The following is a 27,869-nucleotide window of genomic DNA, read 5'->3' on the forward strand; positions in this document are numbered from 1 at the left end:
TCTTTATTCTACAATCTACGAGACTAGAGTACTACTTTACCACCTAAGCACTAATGCTTGTTAGTTGTCTGCTTGATATCAAGAGAAAATCGTATTTTCAATAAACACTGAAATACTTATGACAGTACTTACTATTAATAAATAGAGTAGGTATATTCTTTGCTAGCTTTTGCTAGTGACAAGTGACATCCACACTTGAATTTTCTATTTCCTTTCGACATGGCAACAAACAAAGTCGTCCTGTAGGCTGTGTCTAATCTGCGCGAGTGTGCGCAAAGAAAATTGAGTGAAAATAAAATTAGTAAAGAAATGGCAGTTACTAGTGAAAAAGAAATTTGTTCAAGAAAAATTAATGGAAGTATACCCGCTTTATCCCTTAACAGTGATAATATGTCGACATCTACGGATAGTGACGACGTAGCCGATCCAACATATGAAATTCGAAATATTCAGAGCATAATAAACGTCACGCGTGAAAACATTGATGCTCTGAATGCTAAATTTGCTGGTTTGCAGCATCCGCCGTCTTTGTATCTCACGGAATACCACGAACTTACAGCGAAGTTGCATAATTTAGAGTTGAGGGAGCGATCACTGAGAGAGCTTCTGCAGTGTGAGTCGCCGGACCACAGCGAGGAGTATTCGTGGCATGATGACTCCAAGAAGTATGACACCCTCACCCGGCAGCCCAAAGTGTTTCTCAGAGCGCATCTGCCGAACCAGCAGCGCACTAGTGTACAAGTGAAAGAAGGTGTTAGTTTACGTGAGGCGCTCTCGAAAGCGTTGAAACTTCGAAATTTAACTTGCGAAATGTGTGAAGTAGTTAGGACAGGAAATAAAGAAGTGATATCTTGGGATACTGACATCACTATGATTGATGCTGAGGAGGTCAGTCATTCATTTTTAAATTTTTATAGTACTCTATTAAACAGCTGTTGTTAAGCTACCTATCAAAATTATTGATATTGCTTTGTCATATTTTTTTACTTTGTAGATAATATTTATTACACAAGTTTGATAATTCTTGGGGTCTTTTGTCAGTATTCTGTAATGACTGAAATGACGTGTGAAATTACTGGGCAAATGAGACTTAACTTAACTTAACATCTTGTCTCAAGGTGACGGACACATTTGTAGTGCCACTCGGAATATTTGGGTTTTTCAAGAATCCTGAGTGGCACTGCATTATAATAGGCAAGGCATATCAGTCACCATCAACTGAATGTCCTGCTCGTCTCATCCATTATTTTCATAAATAAAACCATAAGAATTAACCAAGAATTTGAAAAGATATGGCTTAAAATTAAATTGCATTACATACAATATTTATTTAAAGAAATGGCTTGTTGGCAGAGTTAAATTATATTATTAATACATTCATGACATGCAGAAACACATTCAAAATCAAATGAAAATCAGTTTATTCACGTAGGTCACGGAAATGACACTTATGAATGCCAAAAAATAATAAAATATTTTTCTTATTGAATCTACCGCTACTTCGTAAAGGGTTGAGGTAATGAGAAGAAGTAGCAAGACACTCATTGCCTTTCTTTTATATTAAGATTTACATTTCCATCGATTTACAAATCATTTCAATTACAATATAATATGTTAAATGATGCAACAAACATACTCAAACGTCAAATAGTCAATGTCTTACACTAGTAAGTCAAAAAAGTAAATTTAAATTAATACAAAAGTTATTGAGTACAGTAGCGGCATCATCCACATTCATTCAGAGAGAGAGATTCTCACCTGTTAGCATAAACTCAATTGCCAAGTGTGGTCTCTTATAATAATACATGTTATTGTAAACATTACTACATAAATGTATTTCAACACATTCATTATGTGCATTTTCTGACATCCTATTGTAGAAGGGCATAGTTCATCCTATAAAAGATGTAATAACTGTCCTACCTCAGTGGATGAAAGTTTGTTATGTATATCACTATTATTGGAAAATTCAATAATATATTGCAGTATATTATAATTTCACTTCCCTTCTGTCACTGTCCCTTGAACAAGCATCTGTCTATCATAGGTGTAACAGACAGCCCCTTGTGCAGAGGATGCATGGAGGCGGAGGAAGCGCCAGAACATATGCTTATGTAGTGCAGCAGTGTAGCCGAACAATGGGAACAAATACTCCAATCACCAGCATCACTTCCAGGTGCCTGCAGTAACTTAAAAAGACTGCTAGACTTCTGGAATTATCTGGGCTGGTTGGAGTAAGAAGAAACTTTCTTTTAAAAAACGCACAATGGCCCAATCAAGAGGCTAAGTGTGTAATCAGCCCAGCTAAACTAACTAAACTATTATAATTTCACTACCGATATTATAATTAACTGGTAGATTGTCGATCAACTTCATTCCTTACAATGTAATGGCCTGGTTTTATTAACATTATAATCTCATGGGTACACTATAGTGATATTGTAAGACAATGATATTTGGACAATTTTACTGGTCGTTATCTGTTTCTTGTATTTATAGTTTAGTGTCATTATTTTTTAGTTAAGCATTAGTGTTATAAACTATGAATGTTTATCTAAGCGAATTGGCCTTTGTGCACTACTAGTGCTACTAGGTCCCAAAAACAAATTTAGACTGTTGACCACAAAGCACAAGCCTGCGAGTGTCAGAATCGAATCAATCCTAATTCAATAGTAGGGGTCCCAAAAACCACTTAACACTATTAATCATAGCACACAAGTCAAATGGACACAAAAACAAATTTAAATAATATAAATTGTTTGTCCAGTACCCATATTAATAATTATATTTTGCTTGGCATTATTTAAAATACTGATGCATACATTGATATATACTCTAAATATACATTTCCATACAAAATTTACAGTTAAAACTATTTACATGAATATAATAAACATTTTTTAATACAAATTCTACTTTACCACATCTACTTAAATATAATGTTCAATTGGTAAAGCTGTCTAAAATATTACATGTGTTATTAAATTCGGGCTCTTTCGTTATGTGAGAAAAAAAAATTCGAAGGAAAATTTCATGATTTATTATTTACAATTAAAAAAAATTAAACCCTACTTCAAAAACGCTATTCCATAACAATACATATAATATGTACAATAATTAACTATCTGCAATCAGTAGGTTATACTATAAGCAGGTGGTATAAGGGGATGAGATGTTTAAAGGCCCTTTTCCAGCAAGAAGGACTCTTTCTTTTAGATTTCTCTATTTGTCTAGTTCAGAGAACACATCATGCTCTCTTAAGTCGTTTTGCCCGCTTAGATACAAGGAGCTCTATATTTATCTCGAGTTGCCGCAATTTCTTCATCCCTTGACTAGTGGACCTCATCGTTGGTTATGAACCATGGCGCTTTTATGATACTTTTCAGGATTGCGTTTTGGGACCCTTGGAGTATCTCAATATCAATCAATATCCCTGCGGAACACCTGCATAATAATTTTATTTTTGGAATTGGTGTCCTCCCGCCAAGGGCCCGCTCTCGCCTACTCACATCGCGCGTGCTACTCAAGTACATCTCACCTATAACTATCTATGTAGTAACACACCTACCTTGGCTGACACTGAACGAATGGGACCACGGGAAGAACCAGCTTTCAAATAAAAAAAGAATTATCAAAATTGGTTCGCCCAGTTGAAAGTTCTGGCATAACAAATATAAAAAAAAATATACTAATGGATTGAGAACCTCCTCCTTTTTTGAAGTCAATTAAAAACCAGTGAAACAAACATCTTACCATGCCATGGATTCACCTTGTGGGTTGATTGTGTGCCAGATAGAGCAAGTCCATATAGTGCCCTCAACTTAGGTGTATTTTTATGGAGCCCCCTAAAAGCCCCATATTAGGAGCCCCATATTATGTACATCAGCACTCACCTTCACCCCTTGTGGTGCTCTACCTGTGTAGCCAAATTTGGTTGGGCTTGTTAGAGCAGCTTTAGATGTTCATTCTAGGATACAACCTGATGCAGGTGGTCAGGTGCTGGTCACTGGGGCAAGCTTCTTTAGTAGGTTGAGGAGATATTAAGCTTTTATTGTTTACTTGTTACTTTTACTTGTTTACTTGTTATGTATTTCTGTTCCTTTAAATTTTATCCTTTTGGGCTCTAGCTACTTATGGCTTCATGAATGATTTCAACTTCTTAATTAAGGTGATTTATATAATCATAAAATAATTTATCAATTTTATCTCTGATTGTGTCCTAGAAGTGTAAAGTAAGTAAGAAGGTTCGTAAGTCATATCATTTCGGGAATCGGCAAAAGGTTTCTCGCAAAACGTGTGTTTGTTGATTGCCATACGGCATCATAATACGAGCGGAATTTCACACAGGGATGTACTGTCCACTGCGGAATTTAAACTGCTGCAAACAAACTTTTTATTGAAACAACTCTTTGACCACTTTCCATGATTGGAAAGAGATACACCTACATCTGATCTGAGATTACTCTATGATGAATCGAATGTTCGAATCGTTAGGTCCTGAATGGCAACCCATTCAAGAAATCCATTTCAAATTCAACAATGTTTGAAATGGATTTCGAGACAAAATGTTTGTCTACGATATTTTCGTCGATGATATCCCGATAGAAGTTGTATCGACGGCGTAATAAGCATACCCTGTGCTGGCATAAGAAGCAGTTCATACATTCCTTATAGAATGGTGTTCATGACGTTTATGGGTTTTAAGGCTCGGCTTTTGTGCTCTTATCGGCCAAAAGGGGTCACTATCCACTGGCATAACTTCTCGGGAAGCACTTAGGAGAGCAGCTTCGCTATAAGCGCTTTGTGCTACACTAACCGCTAGCCATTATCACTCAACCCGTACCTACCCCATATTTTAGGGTGTGTATAAGATCTCCAACTGAGCGACCTTGACGGACTAATAATTGCTGCTCAGCTGGTGCTGCTCTAGATATTCCAGCACCAATTCAGGAGCACATGTCCGCACAATCGGGGGAATGCTAATGAGCCTGCTTGATTTATGACTTTCCAAAAAGAAAAACGCCTTAAGTACAGCACTGTGGCGGTATTCAACCCCCGACTTGTATGAGTGGCATTACGAAATTAGCGGTGTGGAGACCCAGCAGATTAGGTACAGAAATTCATGGCAAATGAGGTGTTCCGAATCTCCACATTTTGCCCTCTTAAGTACGCGTGGCAGCCTGGGCTTCCACCAGTAGGTAAAGGTCCTAGTAATATTTAGTTGTTATAAAGGTATAGATTGATTAGACATAGTTTTAATAAAACATAAACCTACAAAAGGTCATTTATAAACACAAAACCTCTTTTCTCTTTGAATGTAATATATAAAATTCTTGTATATCCTACTGGAATAAAAACTATTCAGACATTTTGACTTTGAAAAGTAAACAAAGTCAAAGCCCACAGCCGCACATGCACTCACGGGCTGCATGCGAGTGGTCGTGTTTATAACCTACCAATGGACCCGACAGACGTCGTGTGTAGAGGACACGTGTTAAATTTGAAAATTCGGTCCAGACGTTAAGAGGAGATCACTATCATACGTAGGAGAATTATATATGGACTGTATTGAGAATTTAAAAAATCATCAAAATCGGTCCAGAGTAACTAATAGCCAGTTAAGGAGGTAGTTCAGTTATTGAACTACCTCCTAAATGGCTGTTAGTAAATACCTTACAATTGTTTTGAATCTAAACCATCCTCGAATCCACTTGAACACACACAGAAAAATTCATTCAAATCGGTCCAGCCGTTAAGGAGCAGTACACTGTTAACACACGTATAAAAGAATTATATATATAACCGATGGTACAGTACTGAACTCCGCATTAACTCGCACGTATCAGTGCGGGTACGTGACGTGATCGTGTACGCGCGTGTCGGCCAATTGACCGAGACACTAATTTCGAGTGTTTCCATGATGCAGATTCCAATTTTTTTTCCCGGATGCTTTCCTTATTAACAATGATGTATATGAAAACTCGTTATCATTGTCGCATTCTGAAATTAATCTATCGCGTCCATCTTGCTTCGTTCTCGTCAACGAATGCCACTGAGTTATCGACTGATGTACGATTTGTTTAAATAAATGCGCACACACCGTGTCTACCAATGTCAGTGAGTATCGTGAACATGTGTGAGTGTGGCCATGTGCGGCGTTGCAAATACATGGGGCACACTAAAAGTTTTGCACTTCTAGCTCATCGGAACTTTTTGAATTTCGAATGTTATATTTTTTGAGACGATGCAACCTTCTTAGTAATAAAAAAAACAATTAGCGGGAGATTATCAATTGTTTTTTTATCTCACATCAAAGTTCTACGTACGCAACTATAATGGAATTAAGTCGAAAAGATTTTAGAGCGATGATTTTTTAAGATTTTAAAAGTTCTCTCTCTCTCTCCGCAAGACTGTGCCGTTTGTCTTCAAAATGCCTTTGGGAGAGAAGCACCTTCAGATCAGATGTGGTCCTCCTGTTTTATAAAATGGTTCGAAAGCATGAAAAAATGTTTAAAATGTAAAGGATAGATAGTATTTTGAAAAGCAATAATCATAATATTTTGGTTATAACATATTGTTTTTTTAAGTTACGCAAAACTTTTAGTGTGACCTACGTGTGTGTTTTAGTTGTGGATGAATCCATGTACTGAGTATTATTTTGCTTACAATTGCAGGTAACGGTTCGGACACTAGACAAGCTACATGTGATGTCCCACATGTCGCATCAGTACACACGGAAGACATTCTTCACGCTGTCATTCTGCGAGTGCTGCAGAAGGCTGCTCTTCAACGGATTCTACTGCTCGCAATGTAACTTTAAGTTCCACCAGAGATGTGCAGACAAAGTCCCTAGTATATGCCATCAGGTATGTATTTTTTTTAATCAGGGTATACCATGTATAAATCAAATTCTTTATTAATCCGACTTTACTCACGTTTGATCGTTGTCGGTACCGATTAGTTTCGGACCATTCGGAGGTGAGTGTGGTGGGTTCGCGATAACGTCCCACCACTTACTGCGGACTTGGTCTCTTAGTGCGCGGTTGGACAGGGCTGTGAGCGCGGGGTGCGCCGGTGGTGATGACGAACACGGTATCACTGACGCTGTGTCACTATTGGTGTTCACAGGTGCACAAAATGTACTCACAATGTCAATGATCATCGGCACTATGGGTCTTATTGCTAGTATTGAGAGTATATATCGCTCAAAGACTATGTTGCCACGACATGAATTATGCTGTATGACCACCGTGTGCTATGGGTAATGGCCTTTTTCTACCGGAAAGCATTAATGTCCAAACATTATTGTGTTTCCGTTTGAAGTCGCTTTATGGCGAAGTTTTATATCAATACAATCTGGTCGCAATTGGGAAGGCACTCATAATATTTGTTTCAATCAAGAATCCTAAGCGGCATTTTATCTCGATTGAGAACGTAGGATATTATAATTTTCACTCCCCTATGATTGAGAATGGAGAATAACACGCCAGCGGCTGGCCAGAGTGAAACAGTAAGGGACATTAATATTGATGGTTGCTGCTATCCTAAGGTGAACACCTGGTGAACCCTCAGTATGTCTACATAATATTATGTCGAATGTCATCAGAGTTTTATTTGTCTCTTATTTTTAACGACATAATTATCGATACAAAATAATGTCTTTAATGTTTGATTGGTAAATTCATGTAGATGAGACACATTCTTCACTTGAGTTGTCATTTATTTTTGCACTGTTTTTTCGAGAGCAGGAAAATACATTTACGTATTTGGACCCTGAGACAGGACCCATATTACGCGGACACCTCCTAAAAACTCAAAACCTCCAAAAATATGCATCAGCATAGCTTGAAAGATTTTCCAACGAAGACTTGGGCAATTATTTATGCACATGTGTATTGTCCTTTTAAAAAATAAATCTGAAGCTGTTGTAACACCTGTCTGTAATGTTCGTCGTTTGCTCACGAGTGAAACAACTAATCTTTACTATGTAGTACTACACCCGGACACGTCCGCACGCAACCAATAGCCGATTAGAACTGGCCTTCCGCTGTACTGTGCATTCCTTATATAGTACTCAACGTTACACAGTTAATGTGACTGTCGGTGTCATGACAGTGACAATGATAGTTAACACATACTCTGTTAAGACTAGATGTCAGTACACTACACTGTCCACAAAAAAAAACCTATAATGAGGTTCTATACAAAGACAAATCACGTCATATAAAAACAAAGCCGAAATATGGAACAAGCCACAAATTACACCATAATAAGCTTCGACTGCTATATTTATACATTGCCGCATTTATACCAGTCGCTTAAAATATTCTTGGTCAATAAGTACCAATGTAAAACATTTATTTAGTTCGGATTTGATTCGGACAGTGACAGTTGACACACGACTAAGGAGTTACAGTCCACTTAACTTACAGTCCATAAGTACACTTTTGCCGTTCCGCCATCAGACTGCGAATGATTTGTCCTTATATATGTATAGAACGTCATTGTCTAGGAAGATATTTTAATTTACTTGTTCTTTTAAAAGGTTATATATAAGTTTATTCATAATAATAATGATGTCTCGTACAGGTCCGAATGCCTGACACGTACTACGCAGCGCTGCTCGCCAAGAATCCAGAGAACCAAGCCGGTATTCTGTATGTTTCGTCACAGTTCAGCTATCCGAACAAGTTAGTAAAAGTCTCGGACCCGGGAGCCGATTTTTGAGTTTCGAGCGCTCAAGAGTGTTTGATATAATTTAATTAACGACAATTTGTCACCATTATTCAAAGTCAAAGAAATCTTTATTCACTGTAAAACTTTATAAGTTATTTAGTGCAAGTCAGGATGAAGTACAAAAGTTTCAATAGCATTCAAATGAGTATAAAAATATTCATTAACAAAATTTAGAACATTAATTTCAACTATCTTTATCATTCAAATAATCTTTCACATTATAATAGGCCTTAGATGTTAATTTATTTTTTATGACACATTTAAATTTTTTAACAGGTAATATTATTTTTTTGACTGCCGTATGATTAAAAAGTACTAATTAAAAAATTTGATTTATAATTGAGAATTTTTACTTCTACTAGGCGCTCCGTGTTTTTATTTTTTATTTACGACGTGTTATATTTTTTAAATGTTATATTTTATTATTTGAAACTGAAGTGGCAATGGGCAGGGCACATTGCTCGACGGACAGATGGCCGTTGGGTAGTAAAGTCCTCGAATGGCGACCACGTACCGGAAGACGCAGTGTTGGTAGGCCCACACAAGAGTAGGTTGGATGAGGGCAGCGCAGGAGCGATCGTCATGGCGATCTTTGGGGGTCGTCTTCCGGTTGAGATGATGATGATGATATTTTTTAAGAGTTCCCCAGGGAGCGTGATACACATTTAGAACAATATACGTAAAAATAATCGGGATAAAGAGTTATGTAGGAATTATTATCACTTCTTTGAATGTGAGCCCTTGACATTAAAAAATGGCCTCTTTAGACAGCGGTGAAGTTAGTTTAGAAGTTGGTATTTACTTGGTTTCATCAATTTCATAACTAGCAGTTTTTATGACTGCCTGTTCATCTTTATATTTTCAATTGTTTTAAAATACATTTGGAGAAAATCCAGAGTTTAATTATCAAATTATCAAATTTAGACCACTGTAGGTGTATAATATAAACAGTAAAGTAAACACACAAATAAATTTTAAAAACAAAATTTTATTAACGATGCGGGGTTCGAACCCATGACCTCTTGCGTTCCGTGCGAGTGTTCTTCCGACTGAGCCATAAAATATTGTTTTCATATTTTATTTGTGTTTTAATCCTAGAAATGAGGGCTATCACTTTTAAACCATAACAAATAGTAAAGTACTGTTCCCGCCCGCTTCGCTGGGCGAATTTTAAAAGGATATAAATTAAATTTTATTTATATATATAAAAGAGAATGTATTATTGTATGTTCCCTAATAACTCCTAAACTATTCGGCCGATCTCAATGAAATCTATTGTAATAGATTCGTTGAAGCTCAAGGAAGTTTACATATGTAATTTATATGGCAAAACAACGTTTGCCAGGTCAGCTAGTTACAAATACAATAAAAAAATAAGTAGCCATAAACCATCTAGGATAAATTTCGCATGGAATGGTGGTAGTTTTATGTCGATACTATCTACTATAAGTGGCTTAGGCGTGATTGAGCCTCAAACAAAGACCATTTTCATTCTATATATATAGATTTGCGGTGAGGTTAAATAGTCCTTTCAACGTAAAAACGTAGTGAATAGTGACGTAGTGACCGGGTTTTGTGACCCACAGACAGCAACACCCACGCTCACTGAACCAGCAGGACAGATCCAACTCGGCTCCCAACGTGTGCATCAACATGGTGCAGCGACCGATGACCCTGGCCGAACACCAGAGGAAACAGAATCAGGTAGTTATTTATTTATTTATTAGCATTATTTACAATCACAATAATCACACAAATATAAAAAAAATAGAACTAAAAACTAGGCACTAAATGTAGTGATTACTTACAAATACACACAGTATGCACAGAAATAATTATATTTTTGCGTAAAAGTTACATTTTGATAATAGTTATTGCGCGCGACGTTTTAATACCATTCCAGGTGTCGTTTTTGGGATGACTGATCTGGAAAGGTCTTGAAACGTCGGGTTAACTAAAATAAAAATGTAACTTTTACGCAAAAATCTAATGAAGAAACAGTTACAATTACACGCGTTTTAATCCTTTAAAAGTGTTTTATTGAAATGTGTAACACTCGCGTTAATCAAAGAAAATACTATATGATATACTAAATACTAATAGATACCGACCCGCGGAACGACGCCGCCGTAAGGAATCCCTTCCAAGCGAGTGTGACGAAGTCTACCACGGGTGCATGAGTAGTATAAAAGCCTTTATGTAGATACTTCCTTTGACGCGTTAGGGAAAAATTCTCAGAGTGATTTTTTACGATGTGTGCGCACACCGACACCTAAATTCGACACCCTGACGTTAATTGGTGAACTAGACCATTTGTATCATACTTCATACTAAATTAACTAAATTATGCGGTATAATAATATATCCATTAGTTTCTTTTTTTATGGAAAAGAACAAACGAGCGTACGGGTCACCTGGTGTTCAGTGATCACCGCCATATTCTCGTGCAACACCAGAGGAATCACAAGACAAACTACAAACATAAAATAGCACGAGATTTATTTAAAGATTTTTGTTTTGTTTGGCCAATGAAGTATAACTTCTAGCGTGCGAACATAAGTACACAAACACACACACATTTGCTTAGTAATAGTAACAGAGCTTGTTTGTACGTTGATAGTGCAGCAGCAACTCGCCGCAGTCGTCCAACTACCTCTCGTCCACCCGACACAATAAGGACGACAAGGAACGCGACCAGCACAGCCAAAGCACCCAGGTCGGTCACCCCTTACACACACACACACACACACACACACACACATGCAGATGCACACACACACAAATACACATTCACACATAAACATAGACACACACACACACACACACCGTCGGTTGGAAAGAAAGCGGTCGGAAAACAAATCCCGCGACATTAGCACGACAGAAGAGGAAGAGGACTGGAGGCGGGCTACACGACGTAATGCCTAGCGGCGGTTCCGTGAGGAAAGAAGGGGCTGACGCCAGAGGAGGTTTTTTAGTCGGTATGGGTGGTGGGTTAAATTACAGCTACAATCTTACAGTTAAGTTACAGTTACAAACTACAATTACATGTATAATGATCAAGTGTATTAAAAGTTTACTTATGTATAATATTAAATTAATTATTTATGTAATAAATATCTACGTACACAATTTATATCCAATCTACAGTTAAGTTACAGTAATAATCTTAACTGACTTACAGATACAATATTACAGTTGAGTTACAGTTACAAACTACAATTAAGTACTTATATTATAATCAAATATATTAAAATGATAATTAATGTAATAAGTACCTACATATTTATAAAAAAAAATTAAATAAGTATATTTGCACTATATGCGAAACACAAACAATTTCCGTGTATTTAGACCCCAAATAATAGCGCTTTCGGACTCAAGGGCATCTACGAGTAGTTAGAATTACAGCCGTTCCCAATATTCAGTCTATCTCCGGTCCTACTTGAGATAAAAATCGTAACTATCGTTGACTTTTATGGCCTAATAAACTTATCGACGGTAACTCACCTTATCCGTACACGCTGTCTGTCAATGGGAGGACGAATAGCTTACCAGCGATAGAAGTTTGTGTGCAAATAACAATTCACGCGTCTCAATATAAGGCGGTAAGAATGACTTATCGGGTATATTGGGACAGCTTCAGATTATTGACAGCTAATTACTGACAGTAGAAGGTAGTATTTATTTGTAGATAGTATATTGGGAATGGCCGCTACAGTGCTAGTACCTACCTTGCCAGAAAACCAATGCATGCCCCTGAAAGGTAGTATTAAAAAGTAACATTGGATTGGTCTGTTGGGCAGGCATCACCGACGGGCACGCTAAGGCCACGGCGTGCCCGTGCCCGAAGCGCGGACGAGTCGTGGAAGCATGCGTTGTCACCGCGCGAGAGCTACGATGACTGGGTCATCCACGCTGATGAGATCCTCATCGGCGCCAGGATAGGTGGGTAGCAATCTTAATGATGATCCGCGTGAGGGACGTCCTTTGACAGCGACTACTGAAGATAACATCAGTGCTGTGCGACGCATGATAGAGGAAGATAAGAGAGTGATCCCCAGTTGTCTAGTAGTTGTCACCGCGCGAGAGCTACGATGACTGGGTCATCCACGCTGATGAGATCCTCATCGGCGCCAGGATAGGTGGGTAGCAATCTTAATGATGATCCGCGTGAGGGACGTCCTTTGACAGCGACTACTGAAGATAACATCAGTGCTGTGCGACGCATGATAGAGGAAGATAAGAGAGTGATCCCCAGTTGTCTAGTAGTTGTCACCGCGCGAGAGCTACGATGACTGGGTCATCCACGCTGATGAGATCCTCATCGGCGCCAGGATAGGTGGGTAGCAATCTTAATGATGATCCGCGTGAGGGACGTCCTTTGACAGCGACTACTGAAGATAACATCAGTGCTGTGCGACGCATGATAGAGGAAGATAAGAGAGTGATCCCCAGTTGTCTAGTAGTTGTCACCGCGCGAGAGCTACGATGACTGGGTCATCCACGCTGATGAGATCCTCATCGGCGCCAGGATAGGTGGGTAGCAATCTTAATGATGATCCGCGTGAGGGACGTCCTTTGACAGCGACTACTGAAGATAACATCAGTGCTGTGCGACGCATGATAGAGGAAGATAAGAGAGTGATCCCCAGTTGTCTAGTAGTTGTCACCGCGCGAGAGCTACGATGACTGGGTCATCCACGTTGATGAGATCCTCATCGGCGCCAGGATAGGTGGGTCATTTGAGATTATATATATTATACCTTATATATTTTATGACTGAGAAATCCCGGGTAGTAGTAAATAGAACACGTCCTTCCGTAACAAGGTCTAATTGTGACTAATAAAGAGAATATAATCACTACGTTCTGTGACTAACGTCATAGTGTGATCTGCAATTCTATACATTATGCTGTACTACATTATGTTATCTAAACATTATGATATAGTACCTGTAAGTACACATATCACAATGACAATAAGGGACGAGACGAGCAGGACGTTCAGCTGATGGTAATAGATACGCCCTGCCCATTACAATGCAGTGACGGTCACCGCAAAAATTCTGAGCGGCACTAATATATTCAGCCTCATTTGCCCAGTGATTTCACTAGCTACGGCGTCCTTTCACGGAAAAAATAGGCGCCGTTGTTGTACCCATAATCTAGCCGGCCTTTTTAAATGTAATAACTTTCTGCAGATTAAGTTAAATAATATAAAAAACTTATTAAGGGTTGGATGCACCAATCCATCACCAATTTATAAACATGTCAAGTATTCAAAAAAATGTATAGGTTTATTATATAACCGACTGTCCAGTGTCCAGCCGCCTCAAAATATTTTATAAACACGTCTAGTATTCAAAAAACTGTCCAGTGTCCAGCCGCCTAAAATAGCGAATGTTCACGACCATGACGCATGACCCAGCCATCGCTACCCTCGACCATATTTGAGGATCCTCCAAGATTCTGGTATTATGTTAATGTTGTATCAACAAAATTTTAATTTTAAATGTTATGTGGACAGGATCCGGCAGCTTCGGGACAGTGTACAAGGCGCACTGGCACGGTCCGGTCGCGGTTAAGACGCTTAACGTTAAGACGCCGACGCCCGCGCAGCTGCAGGCATTCAAAAACGAGGTACACCACTCACTGTTCTGTATGGGAGTGACTATATCACTAATTTCATTGTGAGTGTGTGAAGTGATCATCCATTCTTTCTTGCAACTTGATGCCACCCTGCCTGATTGCCGCTCAGGATTATTGAAAAACACAAAAATTCTGAGCGGCACTACAACTACGCTCTTCACCTTGCGACATAAGTTATCAAGTCTCATATGCCCAGTAATTTCACTAGCTACGGCGCCCTTCAGTTCAAAAACACAGTAACGCTTACACATTACTCCTTCACGGCAGAAATAGGCGCCGTTATGGTGCCCATAATCTAGCCGGCATCCTGTGCAAAGGAGCCTCCCACAGGTGAAAGGATGACACACATATATATATATGTGTGTCATCCTTTTCTCGCCGCACACACACAAAAACGTGGGGTTAATTGTATGTCGCTGGATTCTACGGTCAATTAAAAATGTTTCTGGTTGGCATATACATAACGTGTGTCAACAAATTTGCCTCCATTTCCATCTACTTCAAAGTTGTCGTTTCATGTATGATGAGGCATTAGGCTGGTGTTGATGAAGCTTATCGTAATACGAGATTCTTGGTGGTCGCCGGCAGGTGGCGGTACTGCGCAAAACGCGGCACTGCAACATCCTACTGTTCATGGGGTGCGTGTCGAAGCCGTCGCTGGCCATCGTGACGCAGTGGTGCGAGGGCTCGTCGCTCTACCAGCACCTGCACGTGCTGGAGACGCCGCTGCCCATGTTGTACCTCATCGACGTTGCGCGCCAGACCGCGCAGGGCATGGACTATCTGCACGCCAAGAACATTATACACAGGTATGGTACTAGCCACTTCTTCTTCGTTACACTCTTGGCAGCTTTGTCGTGGTCATCACGAAAGGGGCAGATGTGATGGCGCCCCACTAGTATTCGCCATTTTTCCCTGCTGGCCGACAGTCTGGTACACTCGTTCAATGGACCGCACACAGTAGATTTAGTAGGTCCATCGCATGGGCGACGTTCCTCTCCCTCTGGTGCCCTTCGCTTTACGACCCTACACGACAATGGACTCACTCTCGCGCCGGGAGACGTGCCCGAAGAACTTAAGAATGGTACTAGCCACAGAACAGTTTAAAGAGATTAGAATGGCATAGTGGGCGGGGCAGCCGAATATGATCGACGAATCATATTTCTCCGAAATAAGCTTCACCGGCTGACAGTCGCGCTCTTATTGTAATAACGTATGAAACTCCGCAAAAGCGATGAATTTTGCCGTCTTGCATTATAATAACGTAACAAAAAAGAAGTCAGATCTGTAGTGTAGCCCGAGAAGGGATTTCTATTCACCGACAACAGCAAAAATCTTCAAATACAAGTGATATTTGTAATTATTAAATATATCAAAGTTTGAATACATGCGTATCGATAGGCCTGTACCTAATTGTAAAAGAGGCTAACATTGGTTCCCATATAAATTACGCGTGATGGCCATTCTAATGTTTTTTTACCTGTTCTGTAGTACTAGCCAACATATTTATCATTTGATATTTTTGATCAAATATCTATGTATTATTAAAGGTATCGACATCTTAAATGAATAGGATTAATATTTTTTTTATGTTTAATCTCATGAACTCGTTTTTTATCATAATGTTGTAATTGTGAATGTTTTCACATCAGTACAATAGAATTTCCTTAATGTATAGTAACTATTTCATCTGAATAATATTATTAAACTTAGTTTTAAGCCTTATTATAGAAGCACTGGCATATAACGTAACATAAGTGATAACAAGGGATGTTTGAACAGATAATTAACTATGAAATGTTGTTATTTGCAGGGACCTGAAATCGAATAATATATTTCTAAGAGACGACTGGTCGGTGAAAATCGGCGACTTCGGCCTCGCTACGGCCAAAGTGAGGTGGTCAGGTGAGGGTTTAAATAATGTTTTATTTTAATAGCATTACACTCATTGTTGAGATTGCCCGTTGGTTGTTATGACTGTTGAAGTTTAGATTCTTTTTACGGAAATATTATATGAAATTACCCGTTGGTTGCTATGACTGTTCAGGTCTAGACTCTTTTCAGAAATATTATAATAGTAAACTCTATGATGTGTACTCTTAGATTCAAATGGGGAACATTTTAAGAGAAAAGAGATGTTGACTTGACGACGTAAAATAGCCAGGCCTCTGCTATGATCTCTACTACAAGGCTCCTTTGCACTGGATGCCGGCTAGATTATGGGTACCACAACGGCGCCTATTTCTGCCGTGAAGCAGTAATGTGTACAGTAATTACTGTCTGGTCTAAAGGATGTCGTAGCTAGTGAAATTTCTGAGCAAATGAGACTTCTTTTGTCTCAAGGTGACGAGTTCAATTGAAGTGCCGCTCAGAATTGTTGGGTTTTACAAAAATCCTGAGCGGCACTGCATTGTAATGAGCATGGCGTATCAATTACCATCAGCTGAGCGTTCTGCTCGTCTCGCACCTTATTTTCATAACAAAGACCCCCCTTAAGGACGTCATGACGATCGGTCATGCGCTGCCCTCGTCCTAACTATTCCAGCGAAATTGACCATATCGTCGGTCCATCTTGTAAGGGCCTACCAATACTACGTCTTCGGGTACGTGGTCGCCATTCGAGGACATTACTGCCCCAACGGTCATCTGTCCGTCGAGCTACGTGCACACTGCCACTTCAGTTTCTCAACCATCCAACCTTGACATGCGGGTATTATATTCGGTGAGTGTGGTCCAGACTCGTCGACTTGCGGCGGCGTGCAGTGGCAGCAGCCGACGGGGTCCATTCTGTGGATGGCGCCCGAAGTGATCCGTATGGAGGAGCCGGCGCCCTACACGTTCCGCTCGGACGTGTACTCCTACGGCATCGTGCTCTTCGAGCTGATGGCAGGAGAGTTACCCTACTCGCACCTCAACAACAAGGACCAGGTAACTCCCCGCCAGACACTCACTAACGCTAACAATATAAATGATGCCTATTTCTTACGTGTTATGAATTGCTTGCTGAAACAATACAAAATATTTTTTCTGATTTATTGTCGATTGAACTGTTAGTAGAGAGTAGATTATAAATACAACATATGAATTTTTAACTTTCCGCCACCGTTGCTACTAATGTAGAATCGATTTTTAACCGACTTCAAAAAGGAGGAGGTTCTCAGTTCGATTGGTATTTTTATGTATGTACACCGATTGCGCTGAGATCTATGAACCGATTTACGTGATTTTTTCGTAAGTTTGATGTAAAATAGTTGCCGTTTGGTGCCATATATTTCACATAGTTTGGCCCAGTAGTTTTTATTTAATGAACATTCATTTTTACGTGGCTGATGTTATTGTTTACGTGGACGATGAAATTTTATTTTTTGTACCTACGGCTTTTTAGTTTTTGAAGTCGGTTTTTTAAACGTTTTTTTTTAATTGAACCGACTGAATGTGTTAATTCAATATTGTTTAAAATGTTTTTGAACGACATATGTTGCTCAAAAGCCAACCACTTGAAAGTATATTAAGGCCATCCGTTTATGTGATATGTCAATGTCATAATTATTAGGCAATAAGTCAATGTTAATGTGATTGTGACACAAGGGTTGTAATGGTTAATACTTCATAGAAATAAAAAGATTGATTAGTATATAGTAAAGGAGGATGGAGAGTATGCATGTATTTTGGGACCCACTGAAAGAAGTGGCGTACATCATGGAAACTTATTAATACTAATTGTAGAACGTTACAAAATTAAGAAAAAAGCAAATCGTAAGAAAGTAGGAGAAAAAAGATATACCTAAAAGTGAAATATAACCTAAAATTATTATACGTTATCTATTGTTTAATAAATAATTTGTATCTTATGTCTATGCTAAATTACTGTCTGCTAAAAGATATATATATATATATATATATATATATATATATATGTGTGTGTGTGGATGGTTGTCCAGCAATGGGATAGTAAAGATTTATTTATTTATTATTACAAGGAAACATAACAAACACATCACAAGAACTGAACAATATAGGAAAGAGATACAAAATATAAATGTAGATGCGTCCTAACACATGTTTCACTAATACAATAATAACAAAAAGAAAAATCAAAGGTAAACATACAGTCACAAAACGCAAACATTCACAGAAGTAACTAATTTAAAAGATGTAGACAAATGAATTTAATTAAAACTAAACTTGGGGCAACGATAAGAACAATTTTAATTTTAATTCTAAACTGTGTCTGAACACAGCAGGGGAGCACGAAAATATGTCGATGTCGAGAAAACTATTTTTGTAAGATTTACACATTCTGTGTAATGGCGCGCGAAACCCAATGTTTGTTCTTGGGGACAATAGCTCAAAAGTAATGCATGAGCGGAGAGACCTGGCTGGTACGTGAAAGCCTACGAGACTGAGGAGCTCAGAAGATGTCAGCTCACCAGTACATATTTTCTTTAAAGTTACACAGTCTGTTATAGTGCGGCGCTGACATAGCTGAAGAAAGTTGTATTCAATCAACAAATCATTATAGTGGGCTCGATTTCCTTTTACACGATAATTTAATGTGCGTAAGAACTTTTTTGAACAGTCTCGACTCTTTTTTCGTGGATCGCGTAAAAAGGATTCCATATTGGGCTTGCATATTCTAGTTGGGGTCGCACGAGGGACTTATAAAGATATGTGTAAGTACACTTGTCCTTAAATTGCTTGGACACACGTGTAATAAAGCCTAGCATGCGAAGAGAGCTATTTAGAATATAGTCTATATGGGTGCCGAGGGTTAGTGTCGGCGGTCTAAATGAATACCCAGATCTTTGATGGTAGAAACTGACGTCAGATAGTTGGTCAAGATAGTTGGTTATTAGTTAGAAGTGCTAATAATTCACAATTCATTCTTTTTTAAAGCAGTTATTTAAATAAAGAAGTTACCTACTCATTTTAGTATTATAAAAGGATAACAATCTTATCGAAGTTTATTATGAATTACTACTGATTTGAATATAAAGATAGTTCGATGGTGTCGGAACATCCATATAAATAATGACGTTCCGTTAGTGCAAGATGACTTTATTATAAATAAATAATATATATTTTTATTTATTTATTTATGATAGTTACTTTCTTTTGACTCCCATATCTAAGCGCCTCAATATTTTTTATATAAACATCGTATAACTGTACGATGCTTCCTTAATTTTTAAATTATGTAGGTCCATTCTCGCCATCCTCCTTTAAAGACAACACTAATTTTTACAAGATGTGTTACTGATTTGTGTTCGAGCAAAACAGACAGATATCTAAAATAAGTTCAACAAGCCGTTGGTGTTTTTATGAATAAGACGGTATTACGATGTGACAGTTGAGCTAACAGTAAGTGTGTGTCAGATCCTGTGGAAGGTGGGACGCGGACTGCTGCGGCCGGACGCGCGGAAGTTGCGACAGGACGCTCCGCAGTCGCTGCGCCGGCTGTTTGAAGAGTGCATCAACTTCGAGCGTGAGCAGCGGCCGCAGTTCCGGCAGATCCTGGCGTCGCTGGAGGCCATGCTGCGAGCCTTGCCCAAGATCACGCACAGCGCTTCCGAACCCTGCCTGCATCGCCAGCTGCACGCGTCGCACGACTACCTCGCCTACGCCTGTGCATCGCCCAAGACCCCCGTCAACTTCCACTTCGACGTCGACACCAGTTTCCCCGCCTTCTACGGGTCAGTGAACACTATTATGACTGTAAGAGACGAGACGAGCAGGACGTTCAGCTGATGGTAATTGATACGCCTGGATGCCGGCTAGATTATAGCGGCGCCTATTTCTGCCGTGAAGCGGTGATGTGTGAGCATAACTGTGTTTTGGTCTGAAGGGCGCCGCTCAGGATTCTTGAAAAACCTTAATTTCCGGGCGGCACTACAATTGCGCTCGTCACCTTGAGACAAAAGATGTTAAGTCTCATTTGCCCACTTATTTCACTAGCTGCGGCGCCCTTCAGACCGAAACACATTACTTCTTCACGGCAGAAAAGGGCGCCGTGGTTTTCTGAGTGGAAAGCGACACAGCAAATATAGGACGTCAGATACCACCTTACAAACAAATTATATAAATCCAGTTACAAGAACCATCATGTCTAATGTCCATGTTGCACGTACTCACGTAATAGTTGGGAACTATTCTCTCGAAATTGTTGAAAGTATGTCTACCTTGGACACACAATTCAATTAGGCAGGTCCAATTTCGGGAAAGAGGTCACTCGTCGATTCCAACTCGGATGGGCAGAGTTCGAGAAGCTCCGTAAAATCTTCTCGTCCCAAATACCATAGTGTCTAAAACGAAGGTTTTTTAGGTGTGTATTGCCAGTGATGACTTACGGTACGCAGACATGGTCGCTTACTATGCTCGGTGTTTCTCTGCGAGGTCGAATCAGAAATGAGGAGATCCGTAGGAGAACCAAAGTCGCTGCACAGATGATTGTGAAACTGAAGTGGCAGTAGGCAGGTTAGCTCGACAGACCGTTTGGGCAGTTAAAGTCCTCGAATGGCGACCTACCGGAAGACGCAGTGCTGCACCCTCCACAAGATGGACAAATCTGATCTAGTCAAGATCGCCAGAATACATTGGAGGAGGGGAGTGCAAGACCCATCGTCGTGGAGATCTTTGGGGGTAGCCTTTGTCCAGCAGTGGTCGTCTTCCGGATATAATGATGATGTCAATAACAAGTAGCCATTGTTTACAATAAATTGTTAATTTTAATTCAAAATTAGGAGTGATATCACTCATTGAAAGTCGCCCCACAAAAGACTTATTAACTCGACTTAGCTGAATAGTAAGCATTATAATTCGCTTGTTTGTTCTCCTCTTTCATATCTTTAAGACTCTGCATTGCAGATGGTCCATAAATGTGCAGAAGTTTTGACGTAACAATAAACAAATAATTATACGATTCAATATACTCACTTTAAAGATATTTACAGTTAAAATCAATTTGAAGAGGGGAACTATAATTAGAAAAAAAAATACGATGTGATGGATTGCTTTACTATTTTTTTAAGGAATAGTCTTGCAAACTAAGATTTAGGATTGGTCTCCGCCGCGCTTCAACTAGATACCGCAGGCAAAGTGACTAATACTACGCCAAAGTAGGCGTACTCGAGCCATCCTCGAACAATGTGTGACGTTGACGTGCCACATGTTCTGTTAAACTTTGCAACTAAAATGTTGCGTAGTAAAACTTTGTAAAAATAATACTACAATATATAAGAAAGACACTGAGATGACGTCATATCATCAGTAAGTATTTTGCATTTAATTAATTTCACATTAAAATAAGACGAAGCGTATATTACAAAATTTGAAAGATGCCATTGCGTGTCAAGATGGCACGCATACAAGTATCTAATAGGTGCCATAGAAAAAAGCTATTGTTCTTGGGTAGTGCGGTATCTAGTTGGAGCGCAGCGGAGACCAATCCTTAATCTTAGCTTGCAAACTCTTTTACTTAGATTTCGTAAACACATTATTTGGCTCAATAACATCTCTGAGTATGTAAATGCTTCCGGCATCTCTAATGAGCCGAAAACGGCTAATAACTATTTTAATTTTTCAGAATTCCGGTTCCTAATCAACGGCATACTTAGAGCTAAGACGAGTGCGCCCATCCATTTTGCGTCATCGCCGGCAAACGCTTTACTATTCTATCGCTGTGTGGAACGGTATTATGTCTTTGTAAAGTACTGCCTTTGAAATCCTCTTGTGATATGCAGAACATACTGTTTAATGATTTTAATTTGTAATAAAAGTCGTTGACTTATCTGGTGTGATTTCACAAACTGGAAAATTTGTTTGATACAGTGGAATAACTTTGTAGGGTAAATATACCTAATTTCATGATTAATTGATTAATTCAATAGGAATATGTAGGTATATTTTTATGACTGCTGTGTGATCAAAATAGACACTTGTGATTCAGGGTAAATTCATATTAGAACTTACATAGGGTATATGCATATTATGATTTCAATAAGTATTTTTTTTATATAAACCGTGTCACTTTTGAATTATGTTTACATCAATATTTTAGCAAAAAATTAATTATTTTTTACAATTTGCGAAAAATTCTGAGATATTAAAAGCGACACCATTGGTTAGAGCGTTTTTGGTGAAAAGCATAACAGAAATTATCTATATAATATGTCAGTTCACAAGCAATCGATTGATTTTGTGGACTATGACGTCATAGTAGATGCGTGCCTTGACGACAGGCGTTTGAAGTGTCCGAAGTGTGAATTGACATTTTCAACAATTATCTATATATATAAAAATGAATTGCTATTCGTTCGTCTCGCTAAAACTCGACAACGGCTGGATCGATTTGGCTAATTTTGGTCTTGAATTATTTGTGGAAGTCCTGATAAGGTTTAAAAGGTGAATAAATAGAAAAATGCTCGGAATTAAATAAAAACAACAAGTTTGTTTTTCCTTTGATGTGTCCATACATATCATTTCTATGAGAGAATTTTTTGACGCACGGTTTGACAGTTCTGCTGTGAAACAATTTCATTACGACAGCAGGGTGCATATTTTACGAAGTAATTCTTGATGTTATGATATATTATTGACAAATTCATAAAATACATTATTTTATTTATTATATACAGAACAACGTCTGTCGGGTCAGCTAGTTTTTAAATATATTTAATAATATATTTGATTTGCTATAGCTATTTCAGCATTAATTACTTTCTATTATAATAAGCGATGTCAAAAATATATGCATATTCCCTGTTGCTGAGCAATACTATAGTATCAAGATTTTATTGCAATTATACATTTTTCTGCCTAAAATTATTATTGCAAAAGTCTTAAGAAACAGTGCGCGCTCATATTATATATACCTACATACATAACTGGTGTTAATATTGGATTGTTTTGATTTCCTCCGGTGTTCCAATGAGCAGTATGTTCTGAATGTTTGTATATTGTAAACTGTATATATAAATATAGTTAAGTTAGGAATGAGTAACGCGGGGTGAATCGTAACCATGCTACTACTAAAGTTTATTCAAGATGCAAATTTGGAATGGACCTAATAACATAGAACAATGATTTCCAATGGATTATTTGAAACAACTGATTATTTGAACCAAAATTAACGAACACGCCCTTCCATACCTACCCGCTTTATAAATCTCGCAATATTTGTTCAACTCTTTAAGTTATTTCGTGAACACCCGTTGAGTTGAAAGCGTTTGTAATCTCCATGGGAGCTGGTTCTAATAACGCACAGTCCATAAATAATGTTCAAATAAAAATTTGTTTACAGCGAATGGTAGCTTGTTCCAGATTATGCCTTGTGGGAGTAAACTGATTTTCAATCAAATATACTATATACTAGCTGCCCACAACCTTATTGATTGTATAAGCAGTTAAAAATACTTTGCCTATATATAGAGTTATAATATTATGTAGCCTATATTGGGTACGTTCTCCCGACCTCTTATAATTTTTTTTTATTAACGCCTCAGCAACCACCCTTGCGTTTTAAATTTCGTAAAATGCATTCTTAGCTGAACTCTACTCGACGATAGGCTCTGGGCCCATAGATATTATGACAAGTACATAGGTGGAAATCTCTTATAATTTAAAAGACATTTAATCATATAAGGTACTTATTTTTTGCAAAAGTATCCCTGTAAATAAATTAAGTGGGGATAGACGGGCGCACCTTTTCATAAGTTAAGCGCAAGCGTCGACTGGTCCGTGAGCCTTCCCGCTTCTTACTTACGCACCTCGCGATTAGCATATTAGCCGTATGTCGATTAATTTTAGTGAGCAGTCAATTGCTATTTATTTTTGATGTTTTTTTTTATTCATATATGATTATTGAGTCATCTCCCCATGGGCCATGATTAAATCAAACGAGTAATTTCACGTCCATTATTTGTTAATAAACACTCGTCTAATGCGCAACGGGGCCCGGAGACAACTGACTCGCGACTTGTCATTTGCACACGTCGACAGCTGTCCCCACAACATCCCCCTTCTTAAAAGAAAACTTTTACATGTCCTCACATGATCGCCAAACATCACGACTCCGTATCGGTATTTGCTCAGTAGTACTAGCTTTAGGTCTTGCATCTGTAGTGGTCCCGATTCACCCCGTTATACGTGTACATTGTATGATAAAAACGACTTCTAGTGAAATGATTACTATAGGATTGTGACGCTATCACATTAGATTTAATGTGTCGGGTACGTGACTGGTCGATGTCCAAGTATCTGTTTCAATGGTGAAGTGATAGTGTGCGAAACAAAATGGCGGTTACGTCATTCGGTTTCGCGATTAACGCTCACGGTGAAAGAAAACAAAAATCTTCATTCGAGTAGTTTTACAACTACCTACATTATTACACGCAAGGAATGTTAAATCATCGTGAAATTATGGCGCAAGAGTTGTTTTTTTTTTACGAAAGTATTAAAATTTTCATCACAATATCAACTGTTTATGTGAAGCTAAATCAAGTAGGTGTTTAGTTATTTGGTACTTAATTAATTTTAAAATGTGATTCGAGTCTTCTAATAATATTTTTTAAAGAAAGTTTACTGGTGTCAATAAAGTTACGGTAATATAAAACTTTTTGTGTTCCCTGGCCGTTACTGTTCGGGACATTTTTTGGTAAATCACTTGTGTTTTGTTAAGTTCACATTTTAGGGCAGCTGTTATGATTTTCCTGGAGCTGCAGGGTAACGGTAGTGATCTCCATTAGACATGATAACTTTAAAGATCCATTCCTGGCCGTCGGTTACTGACAAATATGATGATTCGACATATTCTTCAGAACTGCGAGGTGATTTTAGAGTGTACAAATTCAATTTGAAACCAAAATTTATAATCGTTGCGGGACTCAAACCCGCTGCCTCTCGGGTTTCGTCCGTTCGAGTGACGCATGGTTGGGGTTGAGCAGGTTATCAATTGTTAGTAGATTCTATAGTTGGTGCCACAACCTGAGAGTTGAACAACACATGCCAAGATTAACGATCCATGCGTCACTCGAACGGTTGCCTCAGTTGGTAAGAGCGCCCTGATAGAACCAGAGAAGTCGAAGGTTCGAGTTCCGTATCGTTCATAAATTTTGGTTACAAATTTAATTTGTTTAATTAATCATCACCGAAGTGAGGGATTGACTTTAAAAATAACAAATTACTTAGAATATAGACTTACTCGACTTCAAAGACAATTAATAATAAATATGTATAATAATATAATTGGTTTCGTGTGAAAATAATTAAGGCGAATTGTCGTTTGTGATCATGACTCACTCGGACACTCTTATTTTTAACACAATTTTATTAGGTTGGTATGTATAGTCAAGGAATTATACTCGCGTACCGCATTTAAGTCTAAATTGTTGATGACAGTTGATAATACTAATGACGTTTGTGCGGAACGTACTGAACGAATATAAACTTTTAAGATATTTCAAGCAATAAGTCAGCAAAGGCTACGCGAATCATACTCCTTGACTGTACCTATAGAATTGAATCTTTAGACGTGATTGTGATGAAAGGGTTGGATTGAAGTGAAGTGATCAAGGACCGACGAGAAAGAAAATGATTTAAATCTGCCTATCTTACTTTTATTAACTTTTGTTTCATGACAAAAAGGGGCAAGACGAGCAGGTCGTTCAGCTGATGGTAATAAATACGCCTTCCCCATTACAATGCAGTGCCTCTAAGATTCTTGAAATAGCCAAAAATTCAGAGCGGCACTACAACTTCGCTCGTCGCCTTGAGACATAAGATGTTAAGTCTCATTTGTTCAGTAATTTCAGTAGCAACAGCGCCCTTCTGACGGAAACCCAATAATGGTTACACATTACTGCTTCACAGCAGAAATAGGTGGCGTTGTGGTACTGGTCTATGATTTAAAGGGACTTTTTAATTATTAGTAATGTTCACGTCGTGAATACGTTGTACAGTTTGAAAATATAAAAAAATATGCTATAAAGACCGTGTTGTGGCTTAGTTCGAATCGTAAAACTGCAAAAAAGATTATAAGTATGCTCCGGTATTATGTGATCGCTATCGATATAGTTTGCATTCTTAAACACAAAACACTTGTTGACGCCTGTTTTTGCCTTCTGATTTTCGAAGATTACTTAATATTATTTTGTTGAATTATGATTATACAGCGTGGCGCTGCAATGGCGACATTAAACAAACACACGGATAGAACTACATAACAGTAATCACAATCTAATATTGTACATAATTCACCTAAATAAATCAATTTTCCATTCCATCAAACAGCCGCGTGCTAGCGTGCCTAGTTACTCTATTGCGTAGGTACTGACAGATACTTAGCGCCGTCTCATGCGACCACCTAATTAAAGTTTTGTTTCCTTAATCACGGACTAGTAAAAAAATAAGGACTCCGTGTCACCTTACATAACAGTGTAGCACCAAAACAAGCCGATTAAATACATAGGCCCACGCACACACTTACACTACTACAGGCCGATAGGTGGCCATTATGAGAATTGTCATCGTCTGTGACAGATCAGTTTGCGTCTCAATAAAATATTTAAAAAATGCCGTCGTGCGAAAAATTGTACAAACGATACTTTATAAGCATTTGTGGCCATATATGATTATTTAAGGGAGAAAAAATTTTGTAACTAGTATCCCCCGTAACTGCACACACTCTAGCATAACGGTGCTTCACTTGCTAATATCACGACGCGGAGTCCTTCTTTTTTTACTCGTCCGTGTCCTTAATATAAAATTTGTTTGTTCGAAAATTTTTTCGAAATAGCTCGGGGAATTTTTCAAAACATGATTACTTACTCAAAAAAATATCTGCAAAGAAATAAGATTTTATAAAATAATAGAAGGTGAAGTGGTAGTTTTTTTTTAATAAGGCCAATCATTTATATGGCTAGTACCTACTGCGTCAAAGATACTACAAACCTACTGTTTTCGGTGTTGTTACTCCGTCTATGTTATTCTCAGCCTGTGTTGGCGATAGTACATAATAGTTTTGTACATTTGAGCGCATAATAAAGTATTATTTACGTAAATGTAAACTGAAACTCATTCAATTCAATTGTAAATATAATCTAGAGTGTAATGTAACTTGTACACAGTATATTTAATGCGTTAATGATTCTAATGAACACAATAAATTATTGTTTCGATTTTATATTGTGTATTATTTACCTCTTATAAATTAAATCCACTGCAATCCTGTTGCAGAAAGTGTAAGAACTGAAGAATTATGTTACCAGATACAAGATTAGTGTTGTATGCTTTGATTGAGATTTTTTATGGAAAAAGAGGGCAAACTAGCGTACGGGTCACCTGGTGTTAAGTGATCACCGCCGCCCACATTCTCTTGCAACACTAGAGGAAGCACAGGAGCGTTGCCGACCTTTAAGGAAGTCGTCATGTCGATACGACATGGACCTTCAACACCGTACAAGGAAGCTGGAAGCTCATTCCACAGATTTG

At 38.3% G+C, this 27,869-nt stretch overlaps 1 protein-coding gene across 2 annotated transcripts; it reads left to right on the forward strand.

Annotated features, from left to right (window-relative positions):
• The first annotated feature begins 207 nt into the window (after nucleotides 1-207).
• LOC126964496 (raf homolog serine/threonine-protein kinase Raf) lies at nucleotides 208-27,561 on the forward strand. Of its 2 annotated transcripts, none has more exons than XM_050807657.1 (12): nucleotides 208-888; nucleotides 6,675-6,866; nucleotides 8,590-8,690; nucleotides 10,323-10,440; nucleotides 11,357-11,452; nucleotides 12,540-12,681; nucleotides 14,263-14,375; nucleotides 14,973-15,193; nucleotides 16,198-16,289; nucleotides 17,122-17,312; nucleotides 19,761-20,077; nucleotides 21,967-27,561. In XM_050807657.1, the coding sequence occupies exons 1-12, from the start codon at nucleotides 310-312 to the stop codon at nucleotides 21,995-21,997; spliced, it is 2,193 nt and encodes a 730-aa protein (XP_050663614.1). In that variant the 5' UTR covers nucleotides 208-309; the 3' UTR covers nucleotides 21,998-27,561. The 2 variants fall into 2 exon arrangements, with proteins under 2 accessions (XP_050663614.1, XP_050663615.1); XM_050807658.1 differs by having other exon boundaries at nucleotides 8,590-8,657.
• Nucleotides 27,562-27,869: the final 308 nt, after the last annotated feature.

This window comes from Leptidea sinapis, chromosome 5 (assembly GCF_905404315.1).
Source record: "Leptidea sinapis chromosome 5, ilLepSina1.1, whole genome shotgun sequence".
In the NCBI taxonomy this organism is placed as follows: domain Eukaryota; kingdom Metazoa; phylum Arthropoda; class Insecta; order Lepidoptera; family Pieridae; genus Leptidea; species Leptidea sinapis.